Source organism: Natator depressus, chromosome 5 (genome assembly GCF_965152275.1).
Source record: "Natator depressus isolate rNatDep1 chromosome 5, rNatDep2.hap1, whole genome shotgun sequence".
Lineage (NCBI taxonomy): Eukaryota > Metazoa > Chordata > Testudines > Cheloniidae > Natator > Natator depressus.
This window is the reverse complement of record NC_134238.1, coordinates 27,073,117-27,089,205: the sequence shown is the minus strand read 5'-3', so window position 1 is coordinate 27,089,205 and position 16,089 is coordinate 27,073,117. Positions and strand designations below refer to the sequence as shown.

General features: G+C 38.8%; 1 protein-coding gene across 1 annotated transcript in view; it reads left to right on the top strand.

Moving 5' to 3' along the window:
- Positions 1-16,089, top strand: part of RICTOR (RPTOR independent companion of MTOR complex 2) — a 173,487-nt gene that overhangs the window by 117,110 nt on the left and 40,288 nt on the right. The window contains exons 17-25 of the mRNA XM_074952498.1: positions 3,663-3,825; positions 4,638-4,739; positions 6,638-6,684; positions 9,286-9,421; positions 10,052-10,251; positions 12,288-12,414; positions 15,130-15,294; positions 15,674-15,750; positions 15,851-15,929. Of these exons, the coding sequence (XP_074808599.1) occupies positions 3,663-3,825; positions 4,638-4,739; positions 6,638-6,684; positions 9,286-9,421; positions 10,052-10,251; positions 12,288-12,414; positions 15,130-15,294; positions 15,674-15,750; positions 15,851-15,929 (1,096 nt within the window). The remainder of the gene's footprint in view (positions 1-3,662; positions 3,826-4,637; positions 4,740-6,637; positions 6,685-9,285; positions 9,422-10,051; positions 10,252-12,287; positions 12,415-15,129; positions 15,295-15,673; positions 15,751-15,850; positions 15,930-16,089) is intronic.

Below are 16,089 nucleotides of genomic sequence, written 5' to 3'. Positions count from 1 at the left end.
TGGCTTTGCTGCAATGGGATTCCCTAACACTGGTGGGGCCATAGACGGAACCCATATCCCTATCTCGGCACCGGAGCACCAAGCCGGCGAGTACATAAACCGTAAGGGGTACTTTTCAATAGTGCTGCAAGCTCTGGTGGATCACAAAGGACGTTTCACCAACATCAACATGGGATGGCCGGGAAAGGTACATGACGCTCGCATCTTCAGGAACTCTGGTCTGTTTCAAAAGCTGCAGGAAGGGACTTTCTTCCCAGACCAGAAAATAACCGTTGGGGCTGTTGAAATGCCTATAGTTATCCTTGGGGACCCAGCCTACCCCTTAATGCCATGGCTCATGAAGCCGTACACAGGCAGCCTGGACAGTAGTCAGGAGCTGTTCATCTACAGGCTGAGCAAGTGCAGAATGGTGGTAGAATGTGCATTTGGACGTTTAAAGGCGCGCTGGCGCAGTTTACTGACTCTCTTAGACTTCAGCGAAACCAATATTCCCACTGTTATTACTGCTTGCTGTGCGCTCCACAATATCTGTGAGAGTAAGGGGGAAACGTTTATGGCGGGTTTGGAGGTTGAGGTAAATTGCCTGGCTGCTGGTTACGCGCAGCCAGACACCAGGGCGGTTAGAAGAACACAGGAGTGCGCGGTACGCATTAGAGAAGCTTTGAAAACTAGTTTCATGACTGGCCAGGCTACGGTGTGAAAGTTCTGTTTGTTTCTCCTTGATGAAACCCCCCGCCCCTTGGTTCACTCTACTTCCCTGTAAGGTAACCACCCTTCCCTCCTCCCTTTGATCACCGCTTGCAGAGGCAATAAAGTCATTGTTGCTTCACATTCATGCCCAGGCGGGGTGGTGGAGGAGGGAAGGAAAATGCCACACAGCACTTTAAAAGTTTACAACTTTAAAATTTATTGAATGCCAGCCTTCTGTTTTTTGGGCAATCCTCTGTGGTGGAGTGGCTGGGTGGCCGGAGGGCTCCCCCCCACCACGTTCTTGCGCGTCTGGGTGTGGAGGCTATGGAACTTGGGGAGAAGGGCGGTTGGTTACACGGGGGCTGTAGCGGCCGTCTGTGCTCCTGCTGCCTTTCCTGCAGCTCAACCGTACGCTGGATCGCATTAGTTTGATCCTCCAGCAGCCTCAGCATTGAATCCTGCCTCCTCTCATCACGCTGCCGCCACATTTGAGCTTCAGCCCTCTCTTCAGCCCGCCACTTACTCTCTTCAGCCCGCCACCTCTCCTCCCGGTCATTTTGTGCTTTCCTGCACTCTGACATTATTTGCCTCCACGCATTCGTCTGTGCTCTGTCAGTGTGGGAGGACAGCATGAGCTCAGAGAACATTTCATCACGAGTGCGTTTTTTTTTTTCTTTCTAATCTTCACTAGCCTCTGGGAAGGAGAAGATCCTGTGATCATTGAAACACATGCAGCTGGTGGAGGAAAAAAAAGGGACAGCGGTATTTAAAAAGACACATTTTATAAAGAAGTGGCTACACTCTTTCAGGGTAAACCTTGCTGTTAACATTACATACATAGCACATGTGCTTTCGTTACAGGGTCGCATTTTGCCTCCCCCCACCGCGTGGCTACCCCCTCAACCCTAACCCTCCCCGTGGCTAACAGCAGGGAACATTTCTGTTCAACCACAGACAAACAGCCCAGCAGGAACGGGCACCTCTGAGTGTCCCCTGAAGAAAGGCACCCTATTTCAACCAGGTGACCATGAATGATATCTCACTCTCCTGAGGATAACACAGAGAGATAAAGAACGGATGTTGTTTGAACGCCAGCAAACATACACTGCAATGCTTTGTTGTACAATGATTCCCGAGTACGTGTTACTGGCCTGGAGTGGTAAAGTGTCCTACCATGGAGGACGCAATAAGGCTGCCCTCCCCAGAAACCTTTTGCAAAGGCTTTGGGAGTACATCCAGGAGAGTCGCGAATGCCAGGGCAAATTAATCCTTTCACATGCTTGCTTTTAAACCGTGTATAGTATTTTAAAAGGTACACTCACCGGAGGTCCCTTCTCCGCCTGCCGGGTCCAGGAGGCAGCCTTGGGTGGGTTCGGTGGGTACTGGCTCCAGGTCCAGGGTGAGAAACAGTTCCTGGCTGTCAGGAAAACCGGTTTCTCCGCTTGCTTGCAGTGAGCTATCTACAACCTCCTCCTCATCATCATCTTCTTCTTCGTCCCCAAAACTGCTTCCGTGTTGCCTCCATCTCCATTGAAGGAGTCAAACAACACGGCTGGGGTAGTGGTGGCTGAACCCCCTAAAATGGCATGCAGCTCATCATAGAAGCGGCATGTTTGGGGCTCTGACCCGGAGCGGCCGTTTGCCTCTCTGGTTTTCTGGTAGGCTTGCCTCAGCTCCTTAAGTTTCACGCGGCACTGCTTCGGGTCCCTGTTATGGCCTCTGTCCTTCATGCCCTGGGAGATTTTGACAAAGGCTTTGGCATTTCGAAAACTGGAACGGAGTTCTGATAGCACGGATTCCTCTCCCCATACAGCGATCAGATCCCGTACCTCCCATTCAGTCCATGCTGGAGCTCTTTTGCGATTCTGGGACTCTATCATGGTCACCTCTGCTGATGAGCTCTGCATGGTCACCTGCAGCTTGTCATGCTGGCCAAACAGGAAATGAGATTCAAAAGTTCGCGGGCTTTTTCCTGTCTACCTGGCCAGTGCATCTGAGTTGAGAGTGTTGTCCAGAGCGGTCACAATGGAGCACTCTGGGATAGCTCCCAGAGGCCAATACCGTCGAATTGTGTCCACAGTACCGCAAATTCGACCCGGCAGGGCCGATTTAAGCGCTAATCCACTTGTCGGGGTGGAGTAAGGAAATCGATTTTAAGAGCCCTTTAAGTCGAAATGAAGGGCTTCATCGTGTGGACGGGTGCAGGTTTACATCGATTTAATGCTGCTAAATTCAACCTAAAGTCCCAGTGTAGACCAGGGCTTACTGATATTGCATCTGTTATATCTGGGGACCCTGACCTGTTTGCATTGTCTTGATCTAGGAGTTCCAAAGTTACAAGTTGTGAGTGTAGTTATCCATCAAATAACACATGTATTAAAAGTTGTTTTTTAAAAAAAAAGGTACATGAAAATATCTCCCAAGTAGGGAACAGTGTATATCCAAGTATTACAGCCATATCTACAAGTGCTGGTATTCATAGGATTGCTGTACTTTTTAAACACTCACTCACTCACTCCTTCCAAACCATCCTTTTTCAAGCATTTGTAAACTTGTAATTAATGCACACCATTAGGTCTTATCTCTAGGCAAGTGGTATGTCTCTATAGTTCAGTGTTAAAGTTTATGATGAATATCTGATTTCATAAGCTATTTGATGTCTGATGCTAGTTTAACTCCTGAATGGCCTATGTCCTGGTTTCCCCTGGTTTCCTATCGCTAAGATTCTCAAAACTAATTTCTCACTGAAGGTACAAGATTGGAGCGTATAAATATGTTGGAACTTGCTCCTTCTAGAATTATAAGACGACAGTAATTTTACTCATCCTATTTGAATTCAGAATGTGATTTTTTCATTGACAACGTCTTGGTTGACCCAGGCTTATCTAATACAAGACTTAGCAATGGTGGCCTGTGTTTATTGTAATAAAATCAGTTAAACAGTGATAAATATCAATATTTTTCCCTACTAGACGAGCCAGCGCAGCGCTTAATTGCTTAAAACGCTTTCATGAGATGAAGAAACGAGGACCTAAACCTTACAGCCTCCATTTAGATCATATTGTTCAGAAGGCAATCTCAACACACCAAAAAAGGGATCAATACCGTGTGCAGAAAGATATCTTTGTTTTAAAGGTATCTTGATTAACCATTTAACTGTTAGTAAGCTTAATGTTAAATTTCAGAGACTGACGTTAATTTATGTTGTGATTTTTTTAAACCATTCTCCAGAAATGCTGATTTTTTTTTTTTTTTAATATCACGATTTCTGTTTGGGGTTTTTTTTTTGTTAACCCACGATCCTTTATGCACTTTCTCTTCAGCAGCTAGACCATTTAAGGGATATTGTGAGGTTTGCTTCTAACTTTAATAAAATAAATGTAATTGCCTCTTTCGCAAATGAAATTTTTAACTCTAATAAAAATGAACATATTTGACTTTCAGAACTAGAAGGCATTCTGAAAATCTAATTTACTTTTCGCTTTTTATGCTGTCTGCTACTTTGCAAACCTACTGCTAAGATGCAACAGGCTACTTTTTCTAAGCTTTGGCAATGAAACTAAACTAGTTCTCCTTAATTTCAAGACTAGTTTTTAGTCAGTTTCACTTTTAGACTGTCGTTGCGGCACCAGAATGCTGCAGTTTGAGTTGTATACACACATGATAGGTTTTTGCAAAAAAGGAGGAAATGCTTTTCATTGGAATTTATCTTCAGTTTCAAAAATGTAGTATAAATTAATTTGAGGTTTAGACTTTATAATGCTTATTTCACTGCTGATAGCGTAACCTTGTTTGATGTAGAATGCTGTTTGTCAGGCATTAGTACAGTTGCAATATAATCAACAACAGTTCATTAAACGATTGTAGATTTGATCATAAGCATTTTTATGTTAGGGTAGTTTGCAGCAAAGAAACTTCCTATTTTCACTTCTTTTCTAATATTCTAGGATACAGAAGAAGCACTTGTAATGAATCTTAGAGATAGTCAAGTACTTCATCATAAAGAGAACCTTGAGTGGAATTGGAATCTGATAGGGACCATACTGAAGGTGAGCAAAGAAAATTCATAATAGTGGTTTTATGAAATAGATTGAAAAAATAATTTGGCTTATTTCTTATGTGAGCTTAAAGTTTGTAGTATTAAGAGAGCTATAAGTAGACACTTCTGAAATCTTCTAATAGAAGTAGGTTCCTGTTTGGTTTTTTTCACCAGGAGTGTTTGTATACTCTGGTATTTCTGCTTTTCAAAATGACTTCTAGTTTTTCTATTCAATTTTCTTATTCTGAATTGAAAAACAAGAATTGCATTTGGTAGACCACTAAGGTTTCTCCTCCTAAAATTGGAGAAATTAGATAATAAAAAACTGCTAAGCCATCTGGTTTATTTTCCTGCCAATGGAGGATTTTCCATACAATATATTTTTTTAGTGCTTTGTCAAACTAAATTTTAAATGTTTCAAAGGATGACGCTTCAGATCCTCCAAAATGAAATCCCGTTTTGTTTTCTGCTTGTATTTTAACCTGTTTAGATGCCGTTTTATTATCTCTCAGTATTCACTGGTGTTCTTAAGTTAGTACCTCAAATATGAATTATTTGGTATTTACCCATTTTAGATTATTAATAAAAACCCAATTTAGCACATATCCCTGCAACTCCCCACCTAAATACCATTCTTCAAATTCACATTAACAATTATCCATTACCCTTAGGCGAAGGGTCTCAGATATTTATGTCAGTGACATTGCTCGTATTCAGAACTATTCAAATGATCATGCAGCACCATGAAATGCTTTGCTAAAATAAAGTATTCTCCTTAACACTAATGTTAAATTCTATTTAATGCTAATGAGGAGGGAGTGACAGGGAAATAGAATAGACAGCTGTGCACTGTTGACTTTAAAAATCACATTTATCTGATGATTTTTTACTGCTAGTATTACAGATCATTCATAGGATTGCTGTAACTGAAAGATTAGAATTTTTTTTCTTTATTTTTTTGTTAGCTGTTAACTTTGTGCTGTTCAAACTTAATGAAAAGTGATACTCACTACATAATCTGTTGCCCTATTTCTCGTGTATTAGCATGATGATATTGCTCTCATGCCTTGCCTAGGCAGGAGGGATGGTATTCATGTGTGTGTTTTTTTTCCCGAAGACCTTGCAAGAGGGTGTTTATTTGTAACAATAAAAGTACAGATGACAGTGAAGAGACAACAGGAAAGAATGAGCACAAAGGGGAAGTGGTGGTTCAAGGTGGGGTGGGCTCAGGCATGCTTTGTGGTGTTCATGGGCCTGGCCAAAAGATCCTTATAAACATCAACTGGGGAGCAGAGAAATTCTTATTAAAATACTGTTTAATAGGTGCAGTATCAAAATATTGAATTTATTCAAACTTATTAATTTTGATTAATACAAACAATTCACGTAGCCCGTGTTCCTCTAAAATGCCTGTTTTTAAAGTTGCTGTTTATTTATAGATAAGAAAAATAAGCAGACTTGGTTTTCAATATTTTGAAATTTTATTTACTGGAATTTTGTAGACAGACACAAATGGCCCACTCCTCTCAACCCCAACTCCTCACCAAAGAGAAAATGGGCTTTTCCATAAAAAATAAATAAATACATAAATTTTTAAAAAATGTTTCCAGACTTGATAACCATTAGTTTTATATTTATAAACAGCCAGAACCATGAGTGAGTAACTATGTTCAACTGTGAAGCTAATTGAAAGAAAATAAAGATGTGATGACACTTTAATTGTTACTGGAATGAAATCATTCTTCAGAGGTTTCTTTAGATTCTTTCACGCACAAAGAGAATAACTAATGAGAAATTTTAAAATAGTAACTGAAGCATATGTGTCCATATAGAAGGGAAGAAATTTTACTGAATAACCCAAGAGTGATGTACAAGTCTTACATAATGCCATATCTGCTCTTTTTCTAGTGGCCAAATGTAAATCTAAGGAACTATAAAGATGAACAGTTGCACAGGTATGTAAAACTTATTTAAACTTCCTGTGTGGGTGGGGGGGGGGAATTTGAAATATTTCAATCAGCTATTCCTTGGAAATGCAACATTTCTAAATTCTACTCTGTATATTTGCTGTGAAGATGAAATTTAGGCAATTAAGTTGTAAAGCTTAAATATAAGGAGCCATTTATGTATGCTAAGAGTTATTTTCTGTGCAAATATTTTTAATATATTTATCCCCTAAAACAGGAGGATATCAAATAGCCAAACACTCTTCATTACATTTTAAACCTCAAAAGATTATATTTTCACTATTTCTTCAATTTAGTGTTTGGTGGCAACATTTTGAGAAACATTCCTGAGTAAAGCAAACCTGGTCACTCAGCTGGTACCAAAAAATAAAACAAAAGGGTGAAGATTTAAAAAAAAAAAAAAAAAAGGGGGGGGGGCAACAATTTGAAATCAAATGTAGGTGTTTTTTTAAGAACTAAAAACTCTAACACTAAGTGCAATGCTTTTCATCTGCATTTGTAATCTTTGGAACAAGGGCATTTTTCTCACTTCTACTCCCAGCTTCAGGTGTTAGTAAATATCTTTGGGATGTCACTCATAATGTAGACCTTAGACATTGATCTGAATAAACAATCTTTTAGTTTTCCTCATTTTGCTGCCATGACAAGATATTTTTCTGTAGACTTATGAGGAAAACCTTCTGCTAAGATACAACCTTAAGGACTACACCTTGACCTCTTAATTTCTTTTAGTAAAAATAATCAGTCTACTTTGTAATGTAAATGTAAAAATGGATTGCTACCCTTTACATTCTGTTCTAAACCTGAGTGGTGGTGTCATGATAATCATAATGGCCACAATCTAACTGTATTCCTCTTTCCTCGTGACCCTTTCATACACACACAATACAAAAGTAATTGCTAACTGGTAATACGTGATACAGGAGTATTTTCCAGATTCAGTAATTTGTAATAATACTCTTTTCAAAGGAATGTCTACTATTCTGTGTAACTGTTTCCTACATTGTACTATATTCAGTCATTGTTCAGTGGATGAGTGATTTTTTTAATGCTCAATAAGTTGTGAAAAGCGAGGACACTTTTTTACTATAAAACTTATTTCTGCACTTGCAGAATTGCAAACAGCTATCTCCATGCTTTTACTCTAACTCTTGGTTGCAATTAACATAGATTTAAAAAAAAAAAAAAAAAAAACCCTCTGCAGTCTTGGATGACTCAGAGCTATGAACTGTTAACTGGATCATTCTCAAAAGTTGTTGACACCAAAACACTTTTTTTTTTTTCTTCAGGCTTTATGTTCTCCATTGTATAAATACACAAGTTGTGCTGTGTGTTAGTGCATTTAGTCTAATGTATGTTGTGAAAATCTTATGACTATTAAAGTAATCAAAATGGCTCTTAAAAATGATTAAATCATAATTGTGGTGTTCAAGTTATTGCTAGCCTTACTTAATCTTTGAGAGATGCACATAAACATAATCCATAAGAATGTTTAATTATGACTTATGTTCGCTCACATGCTCTCATTGTAGGTTGGTTGTTGTGTGAAAATATAAAACAGCCTGGAGGGGACTCCTCAGGAATTTCTCTGCCCTGTGTTTTGTCAGTCAGACTTGGACAGAGGCCTGTTCTCTCATTCCTGCTGTAACAACAATAAAAAAAAAATCAGTAGAGTCATAGATACCCCTTAAAAAGCATTCTGTGTTCTCTTATACTAAATTTGTAGAGAGAGTCATAGATACCCCTTAAAAGGCATTCTGTGTTCTCTTATACTAAATATGACTAGTGATTTATGGAAAATATTAATATTATTTTAATTACAAACTTAGGGCCCTACTGCTGCAATCCTGAATTGATTCCACCTGAATCAGTGTAGCTTTGCACTGAGACACTTATAGGGCTTCATATTTGATCATTAGTAATGCCCGAGATCTGTTTAAACTGTCAAAACAAGAAGTATCACTTTGGGAAAATATGGGGTGACATTCCTAGAAGGCATGTATTTTTCTTGAAGACAAACACATACTAGCCACTATGTGGTCTGACTTCTCTTAGGAATACATAACAAATACCAGGACACATTAATTTTTTTAAAAATCTGCAAAGAGAAGAGTAGTTTAATACAGGAAGTGGGTCACTCTTATAAACAGACAGATGGGAGTAATCTCTAAATTTTCCACAGGAGAAATGTTACAGAAGAGATTATAATTGAATTAACTTGTTTTATTGCCTGCTTTTGTTGTTCACTGTGTAAAAAAAAAAAAAGTTCCTCTTGATAACTTGAATTTTTTGTTTGTCTTATATTGTGGCATTCCCAAAAGGCATAGAAAGAACTTTTGTGACTCTTCACATGGTCACATCTCTGAAATTGTTCTCTTGATATAATTGTTATTTGGGCTGCCTGATCTTTGTTTCTGCAGACTACAGTTTTAGTAATTTGGGGATAAATCTACTTGCTACCCATCACCCTAACTCCTCACATACAAAATATCCCTTTCATGACCACATGTTCATATAAATTATTTCTTGCAGCACAGTAAGAATTTTTTAGGGTAATCAATTAATTCTTCTCATTTTAATCTTAATTAGGTTTGTCCGACGACTGCTGTATTTTTACAAGCCTAGCAGTAAGTTGTATGCCAACCTGGATCTGGATTATGCCAGGTCTAAGCAACTCACTGTTGTGGGTTGCCAGTTTACTGAATTTCTTCTTGAATCTGAAGAGGTGAGAAATGATTTCAGCTACAAGATATAAGAAAAAATGACAGTTCTCTGTGCTAGACAAGCAAAATCTTAATTTTAGTAATGAGCTTTGCAAGAAGACTTTAGGGTTTTAAAATTTAAAAAGACCATCTTGGCAAATCTAATTAGAATCCTGTGGCACCTTGGCCAGCAGATATAGAAGTGCCTCAGTACTGTGGGGATTTGTTTATTAAAAAGGAGTGGGTTTTTTGTTTTGTGATGTTTTTTAAAGTAGAAATGGGTTTTGTGGGATGTTCCCTGGCCTCTTGTTCAATACCAGAGATGTATCCCTATTATCATGCTCATATTCCTTTCCTTCAACTATACTGAAATATTTTACTTTGCCTTTACTCAGGGGACTTTTCATAACTGTCATACTTCATATGTCAAAATTGGTACAGAGCTCCCCCTGAAACCGAACAGTCTTTTTATATTTGCCTTTAGCTTTTTTCACGTAGTTAAACTGTTTGCGCTAGTCAACATTTTTATTTTATCATCTTGATGTAAGTGCATTCTGAAAAATTTAAATCAATACATATTAGTAAACATAAACCAACTAAAGCTGTTCATTACCAGTAATAAATGAAAATATCTTTTTACTTCTTTTGGGTAGGATGGACAAGGCTATCTGGAGGAATTGGTAAAAGATATTGTGCATTGGCTCAACTCTTCCTCTGGAATGAAACCAGAACGCAGTCTTCAGAACAATGGGTTACTAAGCACCCTTAGTCAGCACTACTTTCTGTTTTTTGGTACACTCTCCTGTCACCCTCATGGAGTGAAAATGCTTGAAAAATGCAATGTGTTTCAGTGGTGAGTGTTTGTATTTACTTCAGTTTGTAATATGCTGTGGGTAACATGTACAATCCGTATAAAAACTGAAAATAGTAAATAAAGATCTATGTCCAACAAAACGAAAAACCTCCCAATTCTCACTGGGTTCTCCAACCTTTTCGGAAAAAGCCCTGTAATACAGATGGATTTTATAGAATGGCCTTTTTTTCCATGCATGTCTGACTGACAGAAACATCTTGGTGACTGCATCAGGGAGACTGTTTCTGTCTACACACTAAAAATAATGAGGAGTCCTTGTGGCACCTTAGAGACTGACAAATTTATTTGGGCATAAGCTTTCATGGGTTAGAACCCACTTCAACAAGTGCATGGAGTGAAAATACAGGAGCAGGTATAAATACATGAAAGGATGGGGGTTGCTTTACCAAGTGTGAGGTCAGTCTAACGAGATAAATCAATTAACAGCAGGATACCAAGGGAGGCAAAATAACTTTTGAAGTGGTATGAGAGTGGCCCATTACAGACAGTTGACAAGAATGTGTGAGTAATAATAGGGAGAAATTAGTATTGGGGAAATTAAGTTTAGGTTTTGTAATGACCCAACCACTCCCAGTCTCTATTCAGGCCTAAACTGATGGTATCCAGTTTGCAAATTGGTTCCAGTTCTGCAGCTTCACGTTGGAGTCTGTTTTTGAAGATTTTTGTTGAAGAATTGTCACTTTTAGGTCTGTTACTGAGTGACCAGAGAGATTGAAGTATTCTCCTACTGGTTTTTGAACGTTATGATTCCTGATGTCAGATTTGTATCCATTTATTCTTTTGCATGGAGACTGTCTGGTTTGGCCAGTGTACATGGCAGAGGCGCATTGCTGGCACATGATGGCATATATCACATTGGTAGATATGCAGGTGAATGAGCCGTTGATGGTGTGGCTGATGTGGTTAGGTCCTATGATGATGTCTCTTGAATAGATATGTGGACAGAGTTGGCACCAGGGTTTGCAGCAGGGTTTGGTTCCTGGGGTGGTGTGTAGTTGCTGGTGAGTATTTGCTTCAGGTTGGGAGGCTGTCTGTAAGCGAGGACTGGCCTGTCTCCCAAGGTCTGTGAGAGTGAGGGATCGTCCTTCAGGATAGGTTGTAGATCCTTGATGATGCGTTGGAGAGGTTTTAGTTGGGGACTGTAGGTGATGGTTAGTGGTGTCCTGTTACTTTCTTGTTGGGCCTGTCTTGTAGTAGGTGACTTCTCGGTTCCCTTCTGGCTCTGTCAATCTGTTTCTTCACTTCACCAGGTGGGTATTGCCGTTTTAAGAATGCTTGATAGAGATTCTGTAGGTGTTTGTCTCTGTCTGAGGGATTGGGGCAAATGCGGTTGTATCTTAGAGCTTGGCTATAGACAATGGATCGTGTGATTTGGTCTGGATGAAAGCTGGAGGCATGTAGCTAAGTATAGCGGTCAGTAGGTTTCCGGTTACCCGCATGGCCCCTAAGTATGCCAACATTATTATGGCTGACTTAGAACAACGCTTCCTCAGCTCTCATCCCCTTACCCCCCCGCACTTTACTTGTGCTACATTGATGACATCTTCATCATCTGGACCCATGGGAAGGAGACCCTTGAGGAATTCCTCCAAGATTTCAATGATTTCCACCACACCATCAACCTCAGCCTGGACTAGTCCACACAAGAGGTCCACTTCCTAGACACTACAGTGCTAATAAGCGATGGTCTCATAAACACCACCCTATACCGGAAACCTACTGACCGCTATACTTACCTACATGCCTCCAGCTTTCATCCAGACCACTCTGAAACCTGTCCACGCACTGGAAATATGAGAAAAAGGCAGGCAGCATGTATTGTCAAATATCATGCTAATGTTTCTTAAGCAGCCAGTATCAGATTAACATTTGTCCTTACCTTAATTTTGACTGAACACATTATGTTGAATGGTAAAAATAATAAATTAGCAAGGTGGTGTATATATTGTGTACATGTATAAAATACTAAAGTTTAAAGTGGATTCCAACTAATACTTTCTTTCAACTTTTTTCAGTCTTCTTAATCTCTGCTCCTTGAAGAACCAAGATCACTTACTAAAACTGACAGTTTCTAGTTTGGATTACAGCAGAGATGGGTTAGCAAGAGTGATCCTTTCCAAAATTTTAACTGCATCTACTGATGTAAGTGTAATTAATCAAGCACCCTGCTTGTCAATATTTATTATTAAACATTTTATTTCTTTTGTTGTTTAATTTAGTAAGCTAAAACTGGTTAATTTAAAATGTCATATGTTCATTCATTAAAACAGGCTTTCATTTTTCTTTCTTATGTAACACACACTCTCCTAGCATACCACAGAAAACTTTTTAAAATATAACGTGGGCCTCATGTATTCTGTGATACTGTTAACTGCACAACTTGCCATAGAGTCCATTCCTTGCCACCTAATTGGACTCGAGAATTTAAGCTTTTATTTAATAGTTTCTAGCCCTCAGGTTTGAGGGAGCTGATGGTGGAGGGGAAATGTTCTTAAATGCATGAACCAAATATAAACCAATGCCAAGTTATCTTCTTGAGGAATAACTGGAAGGCCTGGTCTTCACTAGGAGAAAGTTGGATTTTTAATGTTAGCTAACGCATGTTAAAATCCTAGTGAAAACAAGTTTTAACACATTAGCTGATTGAAGTAAATCTTAGAAAGATGCATAGGGGAAGGCGTGATTGCAGAGTGAGAGAAGGATACAAAAATTGGCATTGACACTGGAACTGCTGGAGTGAAGGAGGTGAGTGGGATTATATAGGCTAAGGAAAGAAGCGTACTGGATCTTCAAGAAAAGAGCAAGAAGTTTAGGTTTGATATCGTAGACAAGTAGGGACCAGTGGAGTGATTCAATTTGAGTGATGTCAAAAAGGATACATAAAGTTGAGACTTGCCCAAGAAAGTCATTGTATACCTTGTTTGCAGTATTGTAGCCATGTTGGTCCCAGGATGTTAGCGAGACAAGGTGGGTGAGGTAATATCTTCTATTGGATCAACTTCTGTTGGTAAAAGATACAAACTTTTGAGCTGTTCTTCAGAAGAAAAGCTGTGTGCAACTTGAAAGCTTGTCTCTTTCCCCAACAGAAGTTGGTCCAGTAAAAGATATTACTTCACCCACCTTGTGTCTCAGTGATATACCTTGGTGAGAGCAGCTCTTCTGTAGACTGGAGAGGACAAAATTCAGTGCCAAGAGGGAGTTAGGGGAGGGGAAGTCAGACAGTTACTATAAATGCCCTGTATTTCTTTGAGGCTGGCAAATATTGAAGGATTTCTGTATGTGAAGGTGAGAGGTTGAGGGTAAGGGAGGTGGGTGGTTGAGAGTGGGGACTAGGAAGTTTGTGTCAAGATGGCAGTTTGAAAGTGGACAGTAAGACCTTGGACTGGAATTCATATTCTTTAAAGAAATCGTGATGATAGAAACTCTTGGATTTCATGCTTCTCCCACCGTGAGGTAGGGAGGAACTCCATGAGGTCTAAGTTTGTGGTGTGGGAGGAGGGGGAGACTTGGAGGGCAGGGGTTACCCTTGTGTTGAGCAAAGCCAGATAATCAAGGAATTTTTGTAGTTCTGCTTTTGCTCTCCCCAGAACCCTCATCCTACACCATCATTTGGCTTGTCTTCACTAGACTTCTTGTCTAAAATTAATTGATTGCCAGCTAACTAGCTATTTAATGCATGTAAAAGTTAGTCCACAATTCTCCTAGGGATAAGCTTAAGCTAAACAACAAATGTTTGTAGCCTAGGTTGAGCTTACCTGGCTCCACTTTTCCTCAGAGCTTTCCCCAGTAGCAATAGTGAAATTGACTTGGTAGTTGCCAGTTTTCATTGCTGCCCACAGGGTTCTGAGTACAGTAGAACCTCAGTTACGAACACCTTGGGAATGGAGGTTGTTCATAACTCAGCAAAACATTATGGTGGTTCTTTCAAAAGTTTTCTATTGAACATTGACTTAATACAGCTTGGAAACTTTAATATGTAGAAGAAAAATGCTGCTTTTAACCATCTTAATTTAAACAAAACAAGCACAGAAACTCTTTCCTTATCTTGTCAAATTTTTTTTTAAAACTTTTTCCCTTTATTTTTTTTAGTAATTTACATTTAACACAGTACTGTACTGCATTTGCTTTTTTTGGTCTGTGCTGTTGTCTGGTTGTGTACTTCCGGTTCCAAATGAGGTGTGTGGTTGACCGGTCAGTTCGTAACTCTGGTGTTGGTAACTCTGAGGTTCTACTGTAGCAGCAATGGACAGTGTCTTGTTCATTTCACTCTGCTACTTAGGAAAGCTGCAAGTAGCAACATAAGTATTGGAGTTGTCTGGCTTCTGAATTTGTTCACATTTAGAAGGTTATCTTCACAACTTAAGCAACATATTGTAAGAGATCTTAAATTCTTCAAAAATTGATAGTATAAATCGCTTCAGGTACCAGGGCCAGCTTTCCCACTCATCAGAGAAAAGTAGATTTTTCAAATCATTGCTGCAGGTAGAGCATAGAAGCTGCCCTGTATGAAATAGTGCTGGCAATTCACAAGGCAGCACTTATAACTGTACTGACAATTTTCTACACAGTGCCAAAGACAGTGGACTGTTAGATGGTATTGGCTTTCAGATGAGACAGGTGAGACTTGTCCTGACCAGATAACTTGTGGTCATGGAAAAAATAATTACATCACACTTTCTGTAAGAGAAAAACAAGTAGACAGTTGTAATTCTAGTAACACATGCAAAACAATGTGTAAACTGCACTTATTTGCTGTGTAACATTTTGATGGAAGTGCACTGCTTTTGAATATGAAAAATCCATTTAATATTTAACTACTGTATATTCTCTTGCAAAATTTTTTTTTTCCTTTTGCAGAGCTGCAGGTTATATGCAACAAAACATTTACGAGTATTGTTGAGGGCCAATGTAGAATTCTTTAGTAACTGGGGGATTGAATTACTGGTGACCCAGCTGCATGATAAAAATAAAACCATATCTTCTGAAGCACTTGATATCTTAGATGAGGCATGTGAAGATAAGGTGAGCATCATTAGTCTACAGCAATAACTTAAGAATGTATGTAGAAAAATTATATTTTCTTTCTTTAAAAAAATTAAATCAAATTTCCTTTTTTGATGATTACACTTTGCAGAGTGTTTTAATTTGCCTACTACAGAGTGCCTATATAATGAATATTAGCATATATTGTAGGACATTTTTGTGATGTTGATTACTCTCTGTCATATACTTTCAATTTCACGTGCTTCTGGGTGGTTATCACTGCTATTGTAATTTTCATTCTTAAAGGTGCTCAGAGCTTCTATATAGATATTTCTTATTCTAAATAAATAGTTGTCTTTTTAATTTAAATGGCTTACATAAATTCAGGATTTTAAAATAAGTTTTTCTTCTCTTTTAGGCCAATCTTCACGCCCTTATCCAGATGAAACCTGCTCTCTCCCATCTTGGAGACAAAGGGTTGCTTTTGCTTCTAAGGTAGGTGTTACATGCATCTTTTCATTTCAGAAAAACTTACGTTCATACTCAGAGTGGTTTGTTAGAGATGGACTATTCAGTGTCTGTTGTTACTTTACAGATTTCTGTCCATTCCAAAGGGGTTTTCCTATCTAAATGAGAGAGGTTATGTAACAAAACAAATGGAAAAATGGCAAAAGGTAATTCTAATTATTTTTAAAGGAGGGAACGATGTGAATATAGTCATTTAGAAGCTTGGAAGGAGTTCACAGTTGTACAATATTAATGTCAGGACATTCTATTGCTTCAATGATTAAGGGTTTGTGAGTCTTTCTAGTGAAACATCCTGTTATTAGGGAC